Source organism: Antrostomus carolinensis, unplaced genomic scaffold (assembly GCF_000700745.2).
Source record: "Antrostomus carolinensis isolate BGI_N321 unplaced genomic scaffold, ASM70074v2 scaffold1059, whole genome shotgun sequence".
Taxonomy (NCBI): Eukaryota; Metazoa; Chordata; class Aves; order Caprimulgiformes; family Caprimulgidae; genus Antrostomus; species Antrostomus carolinensis.
In genome coordinates this window covers 1-25,483 of record NW_010336194.1, presented here as the reverse complement: position 1 = coordinate 25,483, position 25,483 = coordinate 1, and the positions used below count along the sequence as shown (strand labels likewise).

General features: G+C 40.0%; 2 protein-coding genes across 2 annotated transcripts; one reads left to right on the top strand and one right to left on the bottom strand.

Annotated features, from left to right (window-relative positions):
* Nucleotides 1–496: 496 nt before the first annotated feature.
* Nucleotides 497–7,467, top strand: SETD9 (SET domain containing 9; the record flags this gene model as incomplete). Its single annotated transcript, XM_010174744.2, has 5 exons — nt 497–861; nt 2,610–2,733; nt 3,941–4,056; nt 5,167–5,272; nt 7,329–7,467. Coding segments are annotated over 5 exons (799 nt in total), but the record flags the coding sequence as incomplete, so codon positions are not given.
* Nucleotides 7,468–16,958: 9,491 nt separating this feature from the next.
* Nucleotides 16,959–25,112, bottom strand: MIER3 (MIER family member 3). The gene is made up of 6 exons (XM_010174743.1): nt 24,918–25,112; nt 24,382–24,463; nt 20,102–20,196; nt 18,101–18,228; nt 17,764–17,909; nt 16,959–17,684 (listed from the first exon to the last, which is right to left on the bottom strand). The coding sequence occupies exons 1-6, from the start codon at nt 24,963–24,965 to the stop codon at nt 17,227–17,229; spliced, it is 957 nt and encodes a 318-aa protein (XP_010173045.1). The 5' UTR covers nt 24,966–25,112; the 3' UTR covers nt 16,959–17,226.
* Nucleotides 25,113–25,483: the final 371 nt, after the last annotated feature.

Genomic DNA, 25,483 nt, shown 5'->3' with positions numbered 1-25,483 from the left:
CTCGGGAGCGAGCGCAGGAGCCGGCGCTCCTCATACTTGTCTACTTTAAAATGGTATTAAACGTTAAAACTAGATGGGTAGGGGTTGGGGGTTTTTTTTCGGTAAGATTGTGTTGGCCCTCTTTCTCAACGTAAAAGTAGTGCTTAAATTTAAATGGGTACGGCATTGTTATAAGTAGCATAAATTAAAATCTCCCCAGTCAGCATAATATTTGTTTTCGCCTCATTTAAAGTGTAATGAACTATATATATATTTTTAATAAACTCTGACAATCACATATATTTTATTTTTTATGTTTGCCACTAAGAGCTCAGTGGGGTTTAACCTGCTTGCCTTGCTGTGATGGTTTTATAGTAGGAAAGGTATGAAAAAATACTCTGTAGAGTTTGTTTTTGTTTCAAACAACAGTGCATGTAAGTTGCTGCTGTAAAATGGCTCTTCTGTATTTTGTTTAGGAAAAATGTAATCTTAAACACTTTTTTTTTTTTCTTTACAGGACCCTCCGATATGTTCCCCAAGGCTCCCAAGACAAAATTATCTCTGATGAAGATGTCTTTGAAACACTAATGAAAATATTTAAAGCTCTGTTCATAAATGACTTCAGTAGACAAGCACATATTTTGGCCTTACTTCCAGAAATCAAATGTAAATATTTGGAATTACTGACTGTCGAGCAGAAGCGACCAAAAGGAAATTCATGTAACCCTCAGAGCCAGCATGTGTTCAGTCCAGTGGAAGTTCTGTTTAATACACTGGGTTTCACTGTTACTCGAGACCAAAGTTCCCTGGTGTCTGCTGGAACTGGAGTCTTTGTTACCAAAGGTTTTGTACCGAAAGGGATGGTTGTAGCTATGTACCCTGGTAATGTTCTTTTTTTCTGATTAAGTTAGATGTGATTTCTAACCATCTAAATACAGAATGCCGAAGTTCTACACTAATTTTTATTTTGCAGGTTTTATTTCTGTCATTCCGTAACAAAATCACAAATTACAGTGCATGAGAATATTTCTGTATAAATTGACTAGAGTCACTTTGGAAATAACCAAAGCAATGTTGGGGGAGTTATTTTGTTTCTAAAAAAAAAACAAAACAAAACAAAAACAAAAACAACCAACACAGTACTAGAAGTCTGATTTTTCAGCTGCTAGAAAAGCTGTTCTAGATTCTTTAAACCAAAATGGGTGGAAGCAGTTTCAGGTAGATGAAGAATACAGTTTAATTCTCTGGGGTTTCTGTTTCAAAAATGAGATTTCAGATCTCCACACAGATCAGCAGACAAGACTTACCAGCTTCTTCAGAGCACAAAAGTACAAATTGGAGAATGTAAATAAAACCTTTATTTAGCAGAACTCTCTTCCATAAAGCATGTTTTGGAAAATCAGCATTTCTGTTCCTCCTCCTCATTTCTTGGAACTGTATTTGGCTCAAATTTCTTAAAAAGATTTGCAATTCTGTCAGTATGGCCAAGCTAGGACAGCTCTTCTGAAATGTTTTGTATTTGTTTCATCTGTCACCAGAATCATCCCCTGCATGCAGTCTGTAGCTTGGGCCAGCACTGCAGGATCGGGAGCATGTGTTGCCATGCCAGAGCAGGAGTGTCGGGCCATTACCACTGACTGGTAAACTGGACTCATTGTCAAATGACAATCTCAGGGAATGAGCCTGTGACCTCCCAGCTCAGTTCAGACTTCAGGCACATACTAAGTGTGTGTGTGTGTGTAGGCTCATCGAGAGTCTCCTCTGGCAGCTCGTCCAGCGAAACAGGAGGAGCTCCTGACATGCCTTCCTTTTTCAGGGGTGCGAAGGAAACTGCAGGGCTGCTGGCTGGGGAAGGGGCCCTGTGGAGAGAGCGGGTCAGTGCTCTCCTGCCTGTTGTTTGGCAGTGAGTGCAGCCTGCCAACATGGCCTTTGCCTAGCTTGTCGTGAGATTGCAGTGAAGGATTTCTGCAGAGGGTTGCTGAAGGTGTACTGCGTGTGAGGGATGCAGGACTGTCTTGTCATGAAAAATTGCAAGCCATTCTGCTATCACTTTTCTGTGCTTAGAAGCCAGGGCAAGTTGAATTCTGACCACAGATTTGGGAAATGGTTTGCTGAAATTATTTGTCTGTTCTTGGCTTGGCATTTTTCCTCTGCTGTACCAAACAAAATCTTTGATCAGAGTGGTGGAGGGGAGTATTTCAGGTTCTTGTCTGTCTGAGTGCGTGCTTTTCAAAGGGTCCTGACACAGTGACAAAACAGTTAGAATCTTCAGCTACACTTTGCTGAACAAACATCACTTTTATGTTTTCCTCTCTGAAGCAGGCCGGTTGGCTGTGATGCTGTATTTACCTCTCACACTGATACTGGACACAGACCTTGTCTTTAATTATTTCTTTCAGTGGCTTCTCCCTCTGGAATATCTCAGCTCATGTAGATTTCCTTTGCATCCCACAAAGATGTATCTAAGAGCTTGTAGGTTTATGTGTTAATATCATTGAACAGAGATGAGTTCTCTTCTACACCCTCTGTCTCCTTTTGAGTTTCTGTCTGGAGAGGACTGGATGATATCATAAGCCATTCTTACAGTTCACTTCTTTTCTTCTGAAATAATCCTATCTGTCTTGCAACAGGCACAGTATACAGAAAGCATGAGCCCATCTTTTTCCAGTCCCTTGGCAATCCCTTTATTCTTAGGTGCATAGATGGCATCCTTATAGATGGGAACGACAAAGGACTATCAAGATCAGTGTACAGGTAAGCAGTCAAAAGAAACAGGGGATTGTCACTCAGCTGAATTAAAACAATTATACTAATAGCCTAAGTTTCCTGTTGTCTTACCCTAAATTGAGTTATATTTTAATATTGTCCACCTGTGTGTATCTAATAACACAAACAACACAAAGGTAAGAGCTGCTGGATGTGATCCATTACATACTTGTGGCTTCATCTGTAATGCCAGTGAGGTGTGTTACGATGTACAGAGACTGTTTCTTGTAGAGAAAATAGTTTTAATAGGAGCAGGATGAAGCATAATTTTTTTTAAATGCTTCTGAGCTGTTACTCAAATCTGCTTAGTGGATGGGGGAAAAAAAAAAAGCCTCCAGTGGACTTGCTAATACCAAAAGGGTGAATCTGATAACTGCAGTTCTGGTCTACAGATGAGCAGCACTTAAGAAGGGAGCAGTAACTATTATTATTATTTATTTATTATTATCATCATCTCACATTGGAAGGGACCCATAAGGATCATCAAGTCCAACTCCCTGCTCCTTGTAGGACTACCTAAAACTAAACCATATGACTAAGCATGTCATCCTGGCACTCCTTGAACTCTTGTCAGGCTTGGTGCTGTGACAGCTTCCGTGGGGAGCCTGTATCAAGGACTGACCACCCTCTTAGGAAAGAATCTTTTCCTCATGTCCAGCCTGAACTTCCCCTGATGCAGCTAGCCTAGACTCCTGTAGCTTACCTTAAAATATTATTTGTATCAATTTGTGTTTAAATATCACATGAAAATAAAATTAATAACAGGCAAAATGATTGAAAATAATACCTAATATGAATACTAATAACCTATTAATACCACATTTTAATTCTGAGAATGAGTTTGAAGTTGGTATTATAATAAGACTTTACATCTTTAGAGGTGAATAAGATGAGTTGACACTTCTGTAATGATAATGGTAGATGATTTCTGGAATTGTAGGTGGTGATTTTTGCAGGTTCTTCCACCATATTCTGAAACCACACAGTAGTGGGAGGTTTAAATGTACTTTTTAAAATATCATCAAGGTGTGGGTCTGTGCACACACGCCTCCTGCCCCAGCGTTGTCCTGTCTCCTAGGTGGGCTGCGCAGCTATAACCTTACCCAGCGACTGTGGCCATTTCTACAGGAGGAAGTACAGACAACCTGTGAAGTGATGGAGCAGTGATTCACATTAATGCTGTTGATCATTTCAGGTCTTGCAGCAGGAGAGATAAACTTGGCCCATTTCAAATGAGTGATGAGAGCTGGCTCACAGCTGCCCTGCAAAACCCATTGGCAGTGGGACAGTATGTCAACAACTGCTCACGTGGTAAGTTGCCAGGTAAATTTTCCAGGCTTGTGTTTGTCTTTATGGATACAAATTGTTTTAGAGGTGATAAAGAGAGTCATGTACTGATCTTGAGGGACAACAGTGCTGTTTAAAACAAGATTAGCACTTACAGGATAAAGAGTTTCTGAGGCCTTTTTTGACAGATGGGTATTAGAATCCTTCAGCACAGCAACACTTAAAATACCCTTACACTTTTCCCACTGACTCCCTGAGATCCTCCAGTTTCCCTCCTGGTATGTAGAATGAAAGGCACACATCTCAAAATGTGAGATGGGAAAGGGTGTCAGGCAAGGGACTTCTGGGCTGAGGCAGTACACAGAGTTGCAGATCCAGTTCCCCAGTGTGATTCCAGATCTAGGAAACTGTTGGTATGATCTAGCTGTTGGATATGAAGTGGGGAACTCTTTATTCTGTCTCACACAACATATGTTGGTCTTAAGATTTTGGGGAATAAACTCCTCCAGGGAATGGTTATGAAATACAGGAAGTTGAATGGCTACCATACCTGGCTTCTAAGTGGCTTTCAGAGCTTGCATTACACTAAAGATACCCTGCCCTCAAGGAGCATCCAGAAAGGTTGCTGGAGTAGCGAATCAGGTAGTGACTAGCATGGAGACAAAGGTCAGTCCCATGAAACTGTTTCTTACAGGTCCAGTGTCCATGTAAAGAAAATTACTTTCTTCCTGCTGGACAGATGGTGATTTTCTCCCTGGCTGTGTGCCACCAGGAAATTTTTTTTTAAGATTTGTTTTTAACTGTAAAAGCAAGTGGTGTATATATTAACAACATTTAGCAATGCTGTAAGCTACCCCTGGTGCTGTGCAAGTTGTGCCCCTTCATATACATGTTGGTAATGAGGTCATCCTATTTAATGCAATAAGGATGCATTAAAGCTCCTGTAGTTGATTGTGTGTCTCAAAGTAGGATTTCAGAGGAGTGTAGTAGCTCCCAACAGAGGCATGGTTTTCAGGCTTGGTGAAGCATCTGGTACTTTTGCAGCAGTATATTTGATATTTTTACACATCTCTAAATGCTATCTAAAATTTTCTCAGTATCGTAGAGACTTTTGGGTTTTTTTCTTATTTCTAGAAAAAGCAGCCAACGTGTGTTACCAGGAGTTTGATGTGCCGGGATATTTTCCAGTTGAACTGAAACAGTACCTTCCAAACATCGTCTACAGCCATGACATAGAGAGGTTAGCAGCAAATCAAAGAGATGATAGATTTGTATGGCACAAAGCATACTGTATGTGTAAAAAAAAAAAAAAAGACAGATCTGGTTAAAGAATAGTATTATTCCACATGAAGAGGAGTTACACAAAAGTGTGCACCTGTACGGAAGAGTTAGCTCTTTGAATAGACTAATTTTAAGTGATTTACAAGACTGTCTTTCTGTTCCTTTTTCTACACCTTCAGAAATAAGATCAGCGTAGCTCTGAAGACATGGTTTTACAAGCAGTGGCTGTGCTACAGTGTGATTCTTCTGAGTCCCATAAAGCGCTAGTTATATTTTGCTTGTATTACAGTACTGATGTTTTCAGTATGTATTTCAAATGTAGTTAGCAACCCTTAACCAATCAAAGCCCTTCTAAGGTGAGATTTAGGCTTCTTACTCTCCTCTTCTCCTTGTCTTCTGCTTATGTGAGGAATAAGCAGATGAATTTGCAATGAGAAACCCAAAATTAATTTGTATTGAGACAAGTGAAATACTATGCAGTATAAAGGCATGGGACTTTTACACAACACAGTTACAACATCCTCATAATGACCTGAGAATCCAACTCTTCTAGAAATTAAAACACATAGAAACCTTTGTCAGATCTTTGTTTGGAAATGTGGGAGAAGGGACAATTAGATGAGTATGTACAGGGAGCAATATGAACAACAAGGACAGACAGTATGTTTGGAAGCGAGCATCCTGTACTGGAATGTAGTCAAGAATAACTTTGAAAGTAAGTTGTAATGTTGGTCCTGTGAATTTCACACACCAAAGAAACTGCACTTCTAGTCCAGTTGCTACCTTCAGGAATCAAGTAATTCTCTTCATCTAGAGGATGTATAGGGATTTTAGAGCAGATAATCTAGATTTTTAATGCAATTCTGGAGCGATTTTAAAACTCTGAAATTTAGTTGGAGAATGTTATGGAGCATATGGGACAAACTACTTTTCTGATTAAACTTAGATTTTGTCGAGGCAAGGTTAAAAATGTAATCTGCAGATAAATTAAAAATACTAATAAAAGAAAAGATAATGCTGAACTTCCAGGAAGCCTGGATGCTGTACTTGAAGAGTGAAGGCACAGTGAGCAGAGGTAAGCTAAGGGGACTGTTTCAGGAAGGGCGAATTTTGCTCCCTTCCTTGGAATCTATCCAAGAAAATGCAGTCTCTCAGTCATCACTTCTCCCAGTGTACAGCCACTAGACAAAAGATCTCGTCTGCTTCTAACTGCTTGTTTTGATACTGATACTTACAGTGCTGACAACATAGGTAACTGGTTTCTAAATCTTTTTCTGTCTTGTAAAAGAGTTCTTAGTACTTATCTTTTTGTTGTTGTTTGATTTGTTTCAAAATGGACTCACACTACGTTTCTTGGTAGCGGGGACTGTTTGGGTTGATGCTGTTCTTCACTTTCACATTCATCAGCATCAGAAGAATGTGCTCTTCTTCCTAGAATACATACTTCAGCTTTAGGGCATGGTCATTTACTTAAAGGAAGCTTAGGGGGGGGGTGGGTTCCTAAACCTCTCTTTAAGAAAACTATTTGCCAGCCACTGATTTCAGGTTGGGGTTTATGGGGAATTCACCCAACATCGTAGATTGCAGTGGGGCTCTGGTGCAGTTTGGAGCTCTCTTTCTGGATGTTGTTTGGCTGAGAGCGGGTTTAGCCAACTAGCACCTGTGGGTGGGTATGTCTAGAGGAATGATTTCTACTCCACGAACTTTGCTGTAGCTTCTTCTCCTGTCTGTATAAGCATCTTATTCCATTTCTGAATACCTGTGTGAGTGTAAGCATTATTTGCATACCCACATAGGCTATGCTTTTTGTGGTAATTACATTGGTTTTGCTTATATTTGCTATCTGTATTTCAGTGTAGTTTTTCCAGGCTCCCTGGCCTGCATTATGCATATTACTCCCAAAAGTAATCCACACAGAGCCATTTTTTTTAACTCCTTGACATGAAGAATTAAAAAGATTAAAAGGGAAGTATAATTGTTCACTTCTATATGTTTTGCTTTTTCTTTTCTTACAGCCACCTGAGGTGTGTAGTGCTTGTGACTCTCAGAGACATCCAGCAAGGAGAAGAACTTTTTTCTAATTACTACACTGTTGTCAACTGAATTAATAGATTCAAGACTGAAGAAATTGTTGTCAATAAAATACTCACTGTGTACGTATGTCAGGCTTCATGAGCATTTTTACATAAGGGAGGGCTGTAATGTTACCATTTGGAAAACAAGCTGCCGGCTTCTGTTTCCCTGAAAATACTCCACATTTGATGCAGAGGTGATGTTTTAACTGTTTACATCATTAGTTTCTCAGCTGTCTCCTACTGATTCCTCAGATAATCCTCAGTTCACGGTAATTCCTAGTTTTCATTCTAGTTTTGTTGGAGTTGGTCCCTTTGGTATTTGCTTCCTTTTAGAAAGTATTTCAGTGTAGCCAGTTGTCCAAATCTTTCACGCAGCCTTTTGGAACAGTGCTAATACGCACTTCAGATGTGCCTGCATGGTGCTGTCATCAGGAGGCCAACTTCAGCCACTGGCTTTAGCTATCTATGCCTGTCGTGGAGTAGGAGGAAAGACGGTATGTATCTTGAAGGCCTGTCCAATCCTAGTTGCAGTGGTTCGGTGAAAGTTTCCTGGCATGTGGCAACTTTCATAGCTTTTATTCTCAGAGAAAACTTCATGTTGCAGCGTTGCTGGAGGAAATAACACCAGCCAAGTGTGCTGTGTATTTTTTTGAAATGAGTTACTGGCATAAACAGGACCAGCCATTTCCACGTTAATTCTTGCTGCTGTCTGCAAACTGCTGTCAGAAAGTAAACGAGAGACAGCTTGTCAGTCTTTGGATCTGGCTAAACAGCCTGGCAAAGATAAATCATCCTAGTATTTACTGCAAAAGTCCAAGCAAACCTCTCCATGAATTTGTGGTTGGCATAAGCTCATCAGAACAGAGGAGCCAGGAAATGGTGTGCTCTAATGAATCTGTTAGGGGTTGGGGCAGCCAGGGTGACCTGCTTAGCTGCAGAAGCATTGTCTCCTTTTCAGAACGCAAAGCTTTTAGGTGTCTTTGATACTTGGTCTCCTTCCAAGCCTGAACCTTGTCTTTCATATTCATCTTGAAGTCCTTCTCAGCCAAAGGCAGCTGGCTTTTTCAGGGACATTTTAAATAGCAGAGCTATGAGATAGCGGCATGTGGCTTAGCATGGGTTGTACAAGTTTTATGAAGGTGCTGAGGACAACTTCTAGTGACTGTCATTGTGACTTCACTACATGGTCACACATCAGAGCAGGCAGTCATCTCCAATCTAATGAAGATGATGCTCATCCTCTGTCAACTCTGAGAATCCCTTTTCTCCTCAGCTGGGCCTTCTTCCTAGCTCTCGCTGGAAGGAGGTTATTGGGCATCTTGTGATCTCTGAGGAGGGGGCTGGTTGTCAGGATGCCTGCAGTGTTGCTTAGCTCAGCAGGTCGGGGTTTATGCCTGGGTGGGGAATACTAGTCTCAAGCGTGTCAGAAAAGGCAGGTACTGTTCATGGTCTCCAGGCTGAGATGCTGTAATGCAAAGGCATAGATTACTTCAGTTGTCTTATTATACACTTGTTAACACTTTTAAATGACTGGGCTTGAAAGTATACTCCTGTCTGATGACTGTGGAACTTGGGTTTACAACTCATTTACTGAGAGGCGTTTGCTTTACTGCACTTGCTGCCTCCTGGGTGCCAATGTTGCACGGCAGCGGAGGACTGCAGTGCTGAAGTGCCGGCTGCCCGTCACTAACTGGATACATGGGACTGGCTTCTCCTTCCTGAAATATGGAAACCTGACAGCTGGTTTCAGGGACTGCTCATACCCGAGGGAAAGCAAGACCTGGCCTGCAACTGGCAGCAGCAATTGCTTGCTGTCTGCTGGGGGCTATAGAAAGCAAAAACATGGCAGGAGAAGGAAGAGGAAGTGCAGTCAGGTGCCTCTTCTGAGCAAGGAACAGCACAACATAGGGACTGAGTAGGAGAATGGAAGAGTAGAAATAATGGCCCAGTAAAGTGCTTTAACCTATGAAAGGGCTTCAGGTATATCAGACTTCTTCTTGTCTTTAGATTCCTGTCTCTTCATTAAAGGTTAAAGTCATTCTAATTCCTGGAGTGCCCATTCATTGCCATCATACTGACATCGCCAGTGCCTGAGAGGAGGATGCACTCTGACATTACTTGAGATGTAATGTGCAATCTGATAATAACCCTAATAACACTAAAATTATGCAATCTCTTCATTGTTTGTTAATAAATTATTCATTACAGCAGGGGTCCTCAAACTTTTTAAACAGGGGGCCGGTTCACTGTCCCTCAGACACTGTCGGGGGCCGGACCATAGTTTGGAAAAAAATGAACAAATTCCTATGCACACTGCACATATTTTATTGTAGTAGTGCACAAAAAACAGGGAAAAGAATGCGATATTTAAAATGAAGAACAATTGTAATCAACAAAACAAATAATATTTCAATGTGAACTCTGGGCCTGCTTTTGGCTGATGAGATGGTCAATGTCAGGTTCCATTATTTGTCACTGCCAGTCGTAGCAAGTGATGCAAGTGTCCATCAGTCAGTCTGGGTCTGAGTGGAGATTTCAGATGTTTCCTTCGGGAAAACGTCTGCTCACAGGCTGCCGACTGAGCCTGCCCGGCAGAGGAGATGCCCGCGCCTCTCCCCTGCCGCAGGGGGCAGGTCGAGGACGAGATGCTGGTTCCAGCCCTTGGTTCCTCCCCGCAACCAAGGGGGTGGGGGGGCAGGGGGGAGTTCTGTAAATACCGGTGGGCTGGATTGAGGACCCTGGGGGGCCATATCCAGCCCATGGGCCGTAGTTTGAGGACCCCTGCATTACAGTAAGTACAATCTCTCTATTGAAATGATGATTTGCCTGGGTAGTTTTCATTGGAGTTCCCTAAGACGAGGGACTTACTTACTTGGCTAAATCTGTCTCTAAGTGCCTGCACATTTAGTGGCAGAAGGAAAGGAAAACCAAACTAAAATTGAAGGTAGTTTCAGTTAGAGATACTGCATACATGATGATGTCATGCTCAGCAAAAAAAGCTAAGAGAAAGGAGGAGGGGAGGGGGCACTCATTATTAAGGTGCTTGTCTTCTGGATCAGCCGCTACGCATACTGAGGCCCTGCTGGACATCGCTTGCTGATAGGGAGCAGAGAATAAATATTTTTGTTTTCCTTTGCTTTTGCACAGCATTTGCTTTTCCTTTACTAAACTGCCTTTATCTCAACCCCTGAGTTCTTTTTAATCTTGCTTTCTCCCCCTCTGTCCTGTCTGAGGAGAGGGAATGGATCAACCCATCACAATAACTTAGAAGCAAAACCAGGAGTGTGTGGGGAAAATGGAAAGGGTTGCCACTGCACAGAGTTTTAGGCTTATTTTTCCTGGATTTGTCTGAACTCCTTACCCCATGGTAATGTCCTGGTAGTCCTGGCACTGCCAGTGGGGAAGTCTCCAGGCACCAGAGTGCAGCTTGCCAACTTGGGGGGGGGTGAGCAGGTTGGGCTGAATCCACACGTCTCCTCAGCAGGAGCAGGAGGATGGAGCCCTTGGCACTACAGTATTGATTTGGAAATGCTGAGGGACAGCTGCTGCTGTTCAGATAGTGAAATCAGATTTTGGAATAAATGAGATTGCATCAAGAGAGACCCAGCTGGTTTCATCAGGCTTTTCTGAAGAAAATCGGTCTGCAAGGCTCCGAGTTTTGACTTTGCTCGAAAGGCAAAGCTGGTTAACTGTCAACTGCTATTCCCCAGGAGGTTAAATTGCTACTGGAATCCCTGTTGATTTGCCATGGCAAGAGAACAGAGATGCCTGAAAGATCCAGAGATGATCTAACAAACTTTGCAGGGATGCCATAGACTCCCAGGAAGAATAGAGAGATGGCCCACAGCATGAGAGGGATGTGGCTGCTCAGGGAAGGAGCTGCAAGGGGGCAGCACAAGAATCAGAAACTCACTTTCAAAAAGCAATTCTTAATTGTAATCAAGGTTCTGAAGTATCACTGGTACGATTTAGAGCAGGTGGACGTGAAATGGCCTGTGTCACCTTTCCTGGTTAGCACACTTACGTTTGAAGTACCTATACATGTGGGGAGTACCCCCTGAAGGGCTGGGCCGGGGCGGGGTGGGGGGGGGCAACTTGCCTCAGGGCTCGTTCTTGGAGCTGTTTTATCCATCACCACTGTGTGGGGCCATGGAGAGTGTGATGCAGGCAAACAGCATCTCTCTGCTGTGGTGCTTCTGATTTGGAAGGACTGAGAATGAGTTTGTCAGGCACCGAGAAAAAACTAATCTGTTAAACTACTGAAGGTTTGCATGTGTGTGTATATATATTCATATGTATATGTGTGTGTGTACATGTATTCATACATATACACAGGTGAGTTTCTATGCAAGTATCAAATCTAAGTGGGACTGGTGTAGGGGCTACAGTTCCCCTGGCAACTCCCATGCCACTCTGGTAGGAGTAGAGGGGGAAAGGTAAGTGCGTGTCAATGCTGCTGCTCATCCGTCCCCTCCTCCCTTCCTCTCAATGCCACCATTCCTTCCTGGCCACTGCTCATCAGACCCTACTGGGAGCAGATCTGACTTGCTAAACACAGTAACAACACCACCACCACAAACTCCAGGCTTTCTTGCTGGTTTTGTTTTCTGCTATGGCAGTGAGCTGAAACACCAGAGGGAGCCAGCCAGCAGAATCCCACAGGTGGTGGCTGCAAGTTGCTAATTTGACTCACTGGCTCTTAAGAAGCTGTGGTTTAAGACAATTTTATTTTGTGTACAAAGGTGATGTGGTACTTACCTCACTGCCTGCCATGCTGCTCTGCTCCATGGCTGCATGCTCCTTCCTTGTGCTAGTTCTGGAGCTCACCTGGCAACACAAAAAACCGAGTCAGTAACTGCAGCAAAAGGGGGCCATGCTCTTGGGCCAAGTTAATGAGCTGCGCCAAAGCTGTTTGCACAGCAGGCAGATGTGTGCCAGCGCCAAGGCGAAGGGGTGGGTGGCGACAATCAGCCAGCCTGCAGGGCAGGAGGAAGCCCACGACTTCAGCACAGCATGAAGGCAGCAGGACACCATGTTTCTGCTGAGGAATCCTGGCCTCCCCTCGTACCAGAGGGCCAAGATTTGCTCTGAGCTGTAAATTACTTTCCCCTGCAGAGAGGGAAAAGAAATCCAAGAACTAGTAAAAAGTGTTCTAGCAAACTGATTGCTGGGGTTTATGCTTCTAGTCTTTGCTGCCTCACATTTTGTGGACAAAACAAGGACGTATGACACAGAACAGGCAAGCACCATAAGGACTTCAGCAGCTGCTTATCCTTTTAGCGGCAGAAGCAGATGTGTCCTGCGCTCACTTTAATGGAAATGTGAGTAGTCAAAATTAACTACTGAGTTGGGGGGAAGAGGCTTACACTATATACACTTATACTAATTGAACCCATTTTTAAGACTCCAGCGTTGTAAGTCTTAACAATTAGTCGCATCAATACAAGAAAGGGCTAGATGGGGTCTGTCATTATGATTTGTCCTAACTTTGACCTTTATGCTAAGCAACTTAAAAAAGGGAGGTGCACCTTGTAACCAAAGAGTTTTGGATAGGGATTTTGTTTTGAACCTTCTATAAACCATCATTACAAAGACACTTATCTTGCATCTCTTCATCAGGGAAAGCAAAGCTTATTATTTTACTTGGCAAATTACAACTTTTGCTGTTCAAAATTATATCAGCTTGCACTCCTATGTAATTAAAAAAAAAGATTATTTATTTACCCAGAGCTTCATTTTGCTAGCCATTGCAGAAACAAGCATGCCAGGCCTAGGAAAGCACAGCACTAAACAATTCTGGACTTCAACAGAATTGGTACGTAAGATCTTAAAACACAGTGCTTTTCAGGGTCCAAGATTAGAGTTCATTTTCTTGAGGGAAAGGAAAATGAAAACAAAAAGCATAGTTTAACTTCAGCATTAAGGCCTAAGCAGAGTAAAATTTTTGTATTCACACCCATAGTCTAGCCTGACATTGATTTAAGGATTTGGGCAAGTTTTCTGACACCAAAGAACAGGAATGTGTCCCCCACAGCCTACCATCTAGTTTGAATACCAGGTTACAGAGCTGCATGGCGTTACTCTGAAGCTACGTTTAAGTCCCATCTAAGACTTTGCTATACCTAAGCCATAATGTTTTAACATTTGAGGGAAATTGTTACTTACTATTTTACCTGCTTTGCTGCATTTTTCACTCTTCTCTATGTCACGTTAGGTAGCGTGGAAGCATGCACTTTAGCGGTACTCAGAGTTCTTAACATGTGTTCAAAGTTACTGCTAAGTATTTCTGAAATGAAGTAGCAAACACAGTGCAGATGTATGAAAAGTTTTACAAGTAAAGAAAGGTTTCCAGACATTTATTTCTGGAACTGTACACCAGGTATTAAAGTACAACAAATACAAAATGATGCTCAAAAAAACCAGTGTTTATGTACAAATATTAAAACCAATGCAACAATAGCGACTTCCTCTTGAACATCTGATACTAAAACATGATCCGATTGTCACTAGATTATTTGTTATGCACAGGGTACTTACTTTGAACTGAGAATAAGTGGAATCTCTGTTTCATTTGAGGACTACAACCATTCCTATTGTATTTTACAATTAACAGTATCTTCTTTCTTCTTTCAATGAAAAATAGGAATAAAAAAAATAGTAACCTTGTCATTATTTTATAAATTACTGTATTTAGTTTCCCTGTCTGTAGAAAATGTGCTTGTAACGCTGGGCAAATAGTGTCCCCTGTTGGTCAGTTTATCCATTAGTTTACATTCAAAGTTGAAATATTCACTAGACTTTGGTTAAATTAAGTAGTATCACTATGTTCTACTTGATCTGAAGTTTTCCTATATTTTTTGACCCTCAGCTTTAAAAACTAAAACCAGGAAACATTTGCACAATTCATTGACCTAATTGTACACAATTTAGTATTCTTCAAACAGTATTGTACATCCTTCAAGTAAATTCAGCAGTTTGACCATGACAAGAGGAAAACTAAACATTTCAAAACCTACCATGAGAAGATGATGTATGACTAACCAAAATGAAAGTATTGCTATAATCACAGCACCAGTTACACTGCTAAATGAATCAGCTACCCTCTTCAGAGTCCCTGTACATAAAAAGGATACATTTACCAACACTGCAATTGCCCATTATGGATTTTTTGGTTTGTTTCTATGAAAAAAAAGTGTGGCAAAGGACAAAGAATTCATCACGGTTTGTTATAAGAATTGTGCTTCACCACCCAAGAACCAAGGCAAAGTAATTTCTTCATATGGTTGCAATTCAGTTATCTTCATGCTGACTTTCAAAACGCAATTCTTTTAATAAACAGTAACAAGTTCTCCATTTAAATGTTTAAACTGAGAGAAAAATAAGTAAGTCCAGCTTTTAAAAGAAAAGTTCAATAAATAGCTATTTTACATGGATAAAGTCATAGTGGTACAAATTTATGAATGTCACATCAAGCATGCACAAAAATGTTACTATACACAGAAGTAGTCAGAAAATATTGAAATAGATATCTAAAAAGATATGAAGAATTTACATATTTACAAAATCTTGCAAATTATTGCCTCATTTTAACAAGGAGTTAAGGAAAGTAAACGATACCAGCTAGTCAGCCAACAGGCTAAATAAGATCAGCATTTAAAAATCTATTAGACTAGCCGGAATTAATTTTTCTCTCATATCAGTTTCTCAATTTTGGTCAAAAGTCTTTATTAAATAACTAAAGTGTCCATTCAACTTGCTGACAACCCAAACCTCAGACAGGCCTCTGTCTACATTAAGAGCCCAGCAATGCATAGATAAACTGAATATATTACTGCATCAGCTAAAGAGAATGGGCATGTTCATTTAAGTGCAACTGGTATAAGCATTCAGTCATCTTTGTATAATCATTTTCTTTATACAGACCAGCCACTCACTGTAAACCCATAGATGAACTTGAATGTATAACAATGGAGGATTATGGCCAGTATTTTACAAAATTACATAAAATGTGTTGATTCATAAACAAAAGAAACAAGGTACAAAGTTCAGCACAAAACACAGGAACAAGACGCTGACAACTTGGCTAAAAATGTCAGAGTACAACACAGGGCCAAGGCTACCCGTTACTTACTGTGTACTTACTAAAGTTACATATTTCAGATGTGTAAGTTAAGAACTGATTACAAAATCATCTCTACTTTTGTCCACTGTGCTAAACTAATTTGGTTTTAATATGGTAAGTGTGCTATTGCATAAACACTTCAAAGCAATCTTCATTACAATGCTGTAAAGAAAACTCAGTACACTGTATCCAAAACTCAGGATGTCAATGCAGTTCACAGTACGCATAATAAATACCCTCTTCCCTTTCAAATATTAAAGTCACTACTTTCTAATTACTCAGCATAACCTTGAAGCAACTATTACAAATATCAACAACACAAACTTAATCACTTGAATAATGAAAACAAATTAGTGGCAATTAAATTTGTAATACAAACAGTGCAAAGAAAAAGTATGGAGGGAAAGGGGTAATCCTACTGAAGTAAGGTTCAGATTATCATTAAAAACCCTGCAAGCTGTAGGCTGCAACAACACGTTACAAGACAACACTATGTTTGGTTTGACTCTCCCACAAGAATTAGAACAAATGTTTGCAAGACAAACAAACTTCCTGGATGGCTAAATTGCACTCAATGCTGAAAAAAAAAAAAAAAAATACTGAAGTTAAATAGTTGCTTTTATGGGAAACCTTTTTTCTCATCCTTTCCTAGTTGATCAAGGTAGTGAAGTGCCATTTTTGAGCCAATGACTGGCCAAAACAAATAAATGCAATCCACACTAACGAAAAACTTCCAAATGCATACTTCAAGGTTCTACTGTTCCTATATAAACTAGACAGTCCCGCAAAAATGTAACACTTTGAACTGCAGTGCTCCAGACAATTTAAGATACCTTCCACCTGTAGACTGTTTGCTTAGTGGTAAATCCTAAGCTGTGAAGACTGTAGCTTTATACAACATCAGCTGCCTTAGGAAAGTTAAGGTACATGATTACATTACTCTCCAAAGTCGTGGACAAAACCCATCCAAATACAATATAGCCTAAAACGCATCTGTTTAAGCCAGTAAGTAAGTTTAAAGTACACAGACACCTATGGCAGCGTAATTACTTCTGTGTAAGGTAGCCATGGCCTATAATTTTGCAACAGCATTGAAGTGTAGGTCTTCACACTTTACTCATGTTAAGTCCCTTGTGCTAGCTTTCACCAAGATGAACTTGCTGTTTTGTAAACTGAAGTGCTCTAGTTTAGTATCACATGAGAGAAGGTTCCATTTAAAAAAACATCCTTGTATGTTTGTGCAGTTTAAATTAAAGAAACCCATCCCTGCCTTTATAAGGAAAAAAAAAAAAATGCTACATTGAGCAGGGATCAGGATCGGTACCTGTAAACATTGTTATTCCACTGCATCCGTTACGGCAAAAGTAACTTAGACTAAAAAGCCACTCCAATCTGTTGAGAGCTTCTGTGCTGGTTTTGAAATGGTGGCCTCTGTCTACAGGCTTAAAAAAAAAAAAAAAGAAAGAAGCAGAGCTTAAAGCTGCACCACAGAGTTCTCTTAGTCCCAAACTCTGCCAAACCTCCTATGACATTTCCACATTTATGGACTGCAAAAGAAATTACTCTTGATAAATCAAGATATAGTTCTATACATACAAAGACATCACTGATGTCATAAAGTTCAAACTTCCAGTGAAAGACTAAGCAAACCTGATAGCTCCCATCAAGTTTACTACTACTGCATAAAGTACCCACTGTTTGTTTAGTTTCCCACAGTCATTCTGAGTGAAGGGCAGCATGTTGGTGAAGAGTGTGGGTATTGATAAAACCATTCGTCTCGTTTGCAGATAGACTGCTGAAGTCGGCCACTGAAACAGCCATTTTGGCACTGGTAATATGGTGTGTGTGGTTCTCAAAGTCCACACCAAGGCTATTTACAGAGACATCATTCATGAAAGATTCTGGGACAGCAATTCCCATTTTCAATCTCTTTGCAGGTCTTTCTGTCTCCTCACTGCACATGTTCATTGGGTTTAGCTCTGAATGATAAAAGCCAGTCTCAAATAAATTAAAACAATCACTTTCACCATTGCTAGGCAAGTTAAGCAATTCTTCTGTTCCAACAGGCACATGATTAACTGGTGCTCGGGGTAAGCTGTCCATAGGAGGAAAGGTGTCATCCAAGCAGTTCACGTCTGAAGTGTGGCAGACTGTAGCTACACTATTTGTCAATGCTGAAAAAAGAACACAAAGGCAAATGAAGTAACAGTTTGCATAGTGACAACAAAAAGATTTTTTTTTCTCTTGATTTACCTGTCAACTCATTGGCAGTGATAGAGTTCAGAATGCTTAGCTGTTGGTCAGGTATGGTTTCTGTTCGACTGTTAGATGTTAAGGCTGAAGGGTGCACTGCTCCACCAAGGGCTTCTGCTTCATCTACCAAACGATCCATGTAGTCCCTAAAGAATATTACATCCATAATATATTATTTAACTGGAAAACAAGGCCTAAAAATGATGATGGATTTAATTTCAGTTGCCATAGCCACTGCAGCATTACACTGCAATAACAGAAGGGGAAAAAAAAAATAAAAAATCTTCTACATTTACAATTTGCAACAGAAAACCCATTCCAAGAACGTTTTACTTACGTAACTCCTGGATGATGGTTGTATCTCTTCTTTCCAAATCTTGTTTGCTGAGCAAAGTAATCATAACGTTCTGACTTTTTCCACATGTAATAGAAAGCCACACACTCAGCAACTGTTCTGGTTCTTACCTAAAAGAATTGACAGGATTAATGCAAAGACTTATGTTTTGTTGTCTCTGCAGTTCCCGTTCCTGCAATATGATTAGTTTTACTGTTCTAGGATCTGGAACAAACCAATTAAATTAGAAGACTTAAAAGAGATCTACAGTTTCAAGTTAAGTATTATATTTATTCTATTATATGCATTACTGGCTTTTTAAAAATTAGACTGATACTGTAACTACATCTGAAGCATTTATACATATAAATATACGGAACAACTTTTTTTAAACTGTAAGATATACTATAAGATGGAAAAAGCTGAGCAAATCAATGACCTAAGAGAAGTGAAGCAGAAAAGACTTTGGGTACTTATTCCTTTTGGGAAAGTCCAGAATTGTGGAGGCTTTGACAACAGATAATCACAACTGTAAATGCTTAAACAACAAAATAAAATTGTAGTGTTGTTGAGAAGGTATAAAGGACTCAAAAGACTCATTTTGATCTGTTAACTGTTTGTCTCTTTCCCCAAAATGGAGGTTCCTATGTGAAGTCAGATTTCTTGGGAGAGAAAGTCATTACTTCTACCTATATTCTTATAAACTGTATCCATGTTTAGATGCAGAAACATTTCACATCATCATCAGCCCACAGTCCTACTTTACGTTTTACAAATAGAATATAAAACTCTATCCAGACATAGTCTGGCAGTAAACTATACTTGAGCTTAATCAAACTTACAGAAATATCAGAGGCAAATCCAAAATGCCTAGGGTGTAGTAGTAAACCTTGCCAGTTTAGACACAACTATACCAGGCAGGGGAGGAAATGAACAGATGTCCATATGCTAGCATATGAAGTCCCAGTTAACAATTCTTTGCAGTACAATGATAAGGAAACTTCTTTTGTTAAATTTCTCCATGCACTAAATCTTGTCGAGCTGATACTTTCCATACACAAGTGACACCGGCTTGTGTGGGGTCTCAGAACTTTCTCTGAACTTTCTGGCATTTTACCTACTTGGAAAAAACCCCAGTGATTTCTTAGAAAAATTCTGGTCCACAGTGACAGATACATCAACCCACAAACTATGCTGCATGTTGGAAAAAATATTTTTAATTATTTCTTTGCATTTCTGATGAATGACTGTTTATTGGTAAGGTCCATTTAAACTGTGAACCACCCAAACATTATTTAGGACAGGTTAAACCAGGTATTGAGCAGGACTAGCCGACTGTTGTTGAAGAGAAAACACAAACCTAGGAAGCTTACCTGAAACACAGCAAAAACACCAACTCCTAAACAAAAAATACCTTCAAAGTGGTAACAAAGCAAAAGATACACAGAAAATTTTGAAACATCCATATTGTCAACTGTTGCTTTTAAAAATAAAAATAAAAAAATCCCTATTCTTCAGGCACAGAGGAGTCAATCAGAAGCAATCAAGATCAGAACTACTTCCCTAGCCAGAAAATAAGAGTACTTGTAGATGGAAGACTACACTGTCGGAAAACACAAAGAGCTAAGCCTGTTTCTGTGAACATACACCTTCCTGGTGACAAAAATAAACTAATTAAAAACGCATTTCCCCTTCCCACAGACATGGTATAGAAATACTGTACTTCTAGGAAAGGCACACATTTAAACTAAACTATAATATAAATGCATAAATGGAAGTAATGTCAACCTAAATTGATTTCAGAGATAATACACTGACTTATCTTGCAACGCCTAGATTTTCCAATGACATTTGAGGAAAAATTAGCACAAAAATGCCAAGCTGGTTTTACTATGTTGGTTCTTATTTCACCCTTCTGCACGGCTTCTGACAAATGTATTGCTTTTACACATTTTCAGCGTTGTATCATCTACCAATTCTTCTGTTCAACTGTAAAATACTAACCTTGTTTTTCTGTATGAGATGAAAGTCTTTTCCATAAATCAGAAGTGCATGTTCAAAGCTTCTGCATTCTTCCTCTGTCCATGCTGTCATCTCTTCTAGACAATTACAAAAGTAGCATGACAAACTTGATTTCACTCACTAACCTCTTACAAAGAATATTTGTTGCTAATGGACGAATATCCAAATGCATTCTAAAAACCCCAACAGTTCAGTTATTTAGCTCCATGTTCTTTCCTCTACTGTACAGATATCCTACCTGAAACCTAACGTTCTTCTTTATAAAGACTCACAAAAGAGTTTAACTTCTGAAACATTTTATCCTTTAGGGCAAAGGACATTCCAAAGATTTGGTTTATTATGTCTTAAGTTAATTGTCAAAAAACTGAGGTTTGATAACATCATTGAGGTGTAAGTGAGAAATTTTCTGAGTATATCTTCTCACACAGGATACAAAGAACCATCGTTGCTGGAAAAAAGAGTGAAGGACCAGCCTGAGGTGATGGACGGCCCCGCTCTGAGTGAGTGAGCAGTACTTTGATTCAGGCATCACCAACAAGAAGGCCTGACTGAGACCAGCCCTGCTGTGCAAACTGTGAGAACTGTGCTTCGGCATACCTTCTCAGGAACTAAGGAGTCTAGGCTGTGTCTTATCAGGAGCTAACAGTACCAGCCTGAGCTGGGACTGGACAGAATTAAGCCTGCTACAGCTGCACACACACCAAAGCAGGGGTTGACTACAAGTCAGTCACTTTACGCTATAAATATTTGTAGACCCTTGAGACCACTGTGCTCTCCTGTTGAGCAGCAGGCTGCATGGGAGTGACCTCCCCTTGACAGGAGACACCTCTCAAGGTTACCTTCAGGGCTGAAATGCCTCTTACCCAGCATCTGATGGCTGTAACAAGGTACGTGACATTTTGCATTAAGCCTGGAAGTATATTGTGTGCTAGCAACATGTTTACATATCAAGCTATATCTTAATTATTAGAAGGGTAGTAAGTAATAGTGCTTGACCACTACCTAAATAGCCATTAATTACTGTTAAATCATTAAGTCACTGTTTGATGACTATTCAATTACTGCTTAATGACAATGTAATTACAAATTATTCATTACTTATGACTTGATCATTTAATCATTAATAAAACAATTTTGGTTAACCCTGTAGCAATGACTTTTCTTAGTAGTTCAACTGCAATAAAAAGTGGCACAGTGGGCAAGATGGTGGATTCAATCACTGACCACTAACGGAGGCACAGAGTTAACTCTTCACTGAGATTTTCAGACAACTGGGTGCATGAAAAGCAGGATAACTGGAATAAGATAAAAGAACAGTGGAACCTTATCAGAGGAGAACTGAAAGATGGTAAAGAGGAGGTAATAGTAATACACAAGATGTTGAAGAGGTATTTAGGAGCTGCATAGCAGTATAAGGAATGTGAAGAACAGGAAATGAGAATGTTACAAGATGCGGTTGAACAAGGAAAGTGACAAGAAATGCTGTTACCTCTGCAAATAGACTGATTGCTTAAACAGCTGGGGGAGGAAAAAGAAAAATGCAGGAAGGCAGGGGATAAACTAGAACTCATGATAATTCAGACTCCCATTGCGCCCAGATCTTGAAAAAATTATTAACCTAATCATTTCTCCAGAAGACTGGGACAGAAATATCTGGAAGGACCCTAATGAAGGACTTAGTGATGAGAGTTAATTAGAGGAATTAGAATTTAAGGTGGTGAGTATTATTAAAACAGAGGTATGTGCCAGACCTCAGTGGGGCAACTGGAGAAATACCATGACGACTACTCCATGGAACCCACTTCAGCTGGCCAAACTACATTAAAAGTATGGGTGAAAGCCTGGCAAAAGCAGGACTGAGTATCTCCAGCATGTCTCCTTAACTGGAGAAGATTGTGTTACGTTAGATCAGGATGGCTTTTGGGGGCCAGGAGTGTTCTTGAGCAAGGGACCACCCCCTAACACTGAACCACACTCTATTACCTGCCGAGTAGCATATTGAGCTGGAGGCACAGATCCCTGGGACAGAGGGGAGCCCACTGCTATACCAGTAAGATCACTAAGTGAACTTTTTACTGCTGTTACAAAAGCAGCCTGCCTTCAGGCTAGGAATGACAGAGGTGTACACGGTGATCTCTGCCCCTGTAGACCCCAAAGCCATTAAACCACTAATAAGGGGAGCCTCATCTGTTTTAAAATTGTACCTCATTGCAAAAAGGGATACAACAAAACAAAACATGGAACAGAACACTCAGGAGGGTCAGAATGGCCAACCCTGCCTCTGGCCCATCCCAACCTGGGCAGACTGGATGCACTGCACTGTAAATCACAGTCGAGAAATGGGGTGGGATGAACTGACACTAGCAGGGTGATCCTGAGCTGACACAGACAGCAGACGGATCTGTCAAGTAAGACAGACCCCCTAGAACCCCCGATACTTTCGCCGATCTCATAAAACCCCTGGTGAGGCAGGGGATCCCCAGAAAAGGCAAAATGAACTGTGGGGGAAAGCCTTAGCGCTAGGCGTACCTCGGGTAGCCATACAGGGCCAACCCACTGGGACTACACTTAGTCTGTTCCAGGCTTTTGAAAAACAAGGGGTATCAGGGAATCCAGAACCAACTAAACAACCACCTGCTCCTAAAGATCCCATGAATAATCCTTTCAGACTTCTTAAGGAGGAACTGCATTTTTTTTTTTTTTTTAAGATAAAACCTGCAGTTTCTAAAACTAAAGTTTAGCTTTACAAACAACAAAAAAATCACTAAAAAAGAGTAAGACTTTTAAAACAAAGTAGCTCAAACTATTTGAATAGGTCTGTTTTGTCTCAAGTATTGTTGCTTTGCTATCTTGATATTGGCTTTGGGTCTATATATAATTAAGAAGGGATATTTCAGGCATCTTACGTTCATAATGGTGACCCATAAAATTTCTGTTCAGCTGACATTTAAAGCCAATGGGGGGAAGAACTCACATTTCAAAACATTGAAATGTTTCAAAACATTTCTGGAAGCATACACTGGAACCAAGACCTTTCTGCTCCCAGATGAAGGTAATAATAATTTCATTGCAAGGCCATTTTCTTTCTTTCTCACCCCATTAATTTTGCACTCCTTACTACAGAGTTCTCAAGCTTCAAAGAGACAAAAATATCCCCATGTAAAGTCTCACTGTTAAGGAATTATCTTGGGAGTGGTGGATTTTAATTCTCATCTTGAGAACAGCAGTGAACTTCAGAGGGTAGAGCAGATCACAGCATAATGGTTATTCTAAGAGATAGGCACTGACAGTATTGTCATCCTTTACAATTTTTAATGAGTGTATAAGTCTCATCTGCCTTGGGGCAGTGTGAGTACTAGTCCTTAGGACAGAATTTTGGACTCTGAACCACAAATGGGCAGATGTATTTTTCACTCCTGAAACAGGAACCTAAATCCTAGAGCAGTGTGGGATTTAGGATACAACTTTGCAACTGATACTTCCTTGTTTGTTTAGGTCTACACAATCTCTTCTTTCTGAACACTGCCCTTACTGATCCCTTCAGCTTTACTTTAGATACTTAGCTTTCACAGCACCTAACCTGTAAACACCAAAGTTCCCTGTGGATCCAGTTCTGAGCAGCAATTATGTCAGAATATAAATTTATACCAGGGCTCATACTCCAGTTCTGCTTTATGCAACATATATGCTAAAATACAGGACAAAGAACTGTCTTTGCTAAATGATAAAAACTCTGATTTTCATGGAAGCTCGTTTCCCACTGTCAACTCAAGCAAAGCTCTCCGTGCTCTGCTGAAGACCTACGGACCATACAGTAGAACCTGTTTAGGGTTGGCACAGCAGGTTAGCACAGTGAGGAAGAGAGTGGGGCTTATTTATGTAGCCAGATACGTTGTCCTGATTTTGGTATAAATTTCATCAGATAATAATTGATCATTATCTCAAAAAGATACTGGGTAAGAACTGCCTTATGGGAGCAAAATCACCACTCCCTCACCCCTCTCTTCAGTCTGTGGCATTGTTAAAAGCAATGGAGAAAATAAGGGAATGTGAAAAGCTGATCCTTAACCTTTATGCAAGTTGTAAACTTCTCTACCAGGAACTGCCAAGTGGCCAACAGTCAGATTATACCTAATCTGTGCTAATGACATAATAGAAAGGGATGTGCTCATCAATCTGATTCTTACTGAAGGTTTTCCTGCACAACTTTTTTTTTTTTTTTCCAAAGACACATTTCTGAAAAACTGGGTATGCTTTCTTACCCTGAGATGCCTTTCCATTTGAGCAGTATCTCTCAATTGCTTCTTTAACATTATGGTTACTTTTAAGAAGTTCATACAGCGCCTGTAAAATAGAAAAAGTCTTTAGAAAGAGTCAAAGTTTGCAAATATCCAATCTAGATCTCTAAAACTAGTCTTTTAGTGAGCATATCTAATGTAAAAAAAGATAATTTATCTTTAAACATGATGAAAATTTTAAAATAGCAACCAAAAGCAAAACCACCCAAAAGTTGAGGCAATGTTTCATTAAGATAATGCAAAACATTATATGCAATTATTAAAAAAGCTGTCAACAGCACGGCAATCAGAAACATTACAGACCACAACACTGCCGACATTAAAATACTTGTAATTTTATGCATGTGCTTAAAATTAGAAATGAGATCCTGACTCCCATAACATCTAATTTAAAAAAATAAAGAAATTGAGTATTGCTGTCTTTATAGCACAAGGCAGAGAAAGAGAACGTGTTAATTACAAAGCAATGTGTCACAAATGGAATGGGGTACAACACATACTTGTTCATTGTCCCTTGTATGTAGTCCTTCAGGATTTCTGCCAATCATTTTTTCATTTCCTGTTCTTAAGGAGGTTTCAAAAAGATATTCTTTAACTTTACTTTCTGAGATCACATCAGGTTTCCAAAGTAAATGGTCTTCATTTTCATAGGCTGTTAAAACAGAAATCCATTAGTCCCAGGTGTGACATTTTTAAGGCCATAACATTAAAAGCTATTTCACAAAGACAAAGAACAGGAACACAGAAGTAATCAAATTGTGCCACTTTTAAATTGCAGCTCACTTTTTCCCAAAAAGCCTCAGTTAAGAGACAGACTCTGCAGTGTGACATGGCAAAAAGATTCAGGTTCCATGAAGATAAGGAACTGAATTCTTGAGATTAAGAGTCTTTACAGAGGAGCAGCTTGCTGACAGCTGGATGATTCAAGTCAAAGTACACACAGGTATTCATCATTTTCATTAAAGCAAACTAGCAAAACCATTCACAGTTTTATTAATATGTTTTCAAAAAATAAACTATAGTTTACAGTAAAAGAGCTCAGGATATTACTTTAATAATATTTTAT

Excerpts from the sequence above, each read along its gene's own strand:
- MIER3 (XM_010174743.1), bottom strand. The coding sequence starts at position 24,965 with ATGATTGGCAGAAATCCTGAAGGACTACATACAAGGGACAATGAACAA. Across the intron at positions 24,464-24,917 it reads ATACAAGGGACAATGAACAA|GCGCTGTATGAACTTCTTAA; the intron begins GTATGTGTTGTA and ends TCTATTTTACAG. Across the intron at positions 18,229-20,101 it reads ATCTCATACAGAAAAACAAG|GTAAGAACCAGAACAGTTGC; the intron begins GTTAGTATTTTA and ends CAATTCTTTTAG.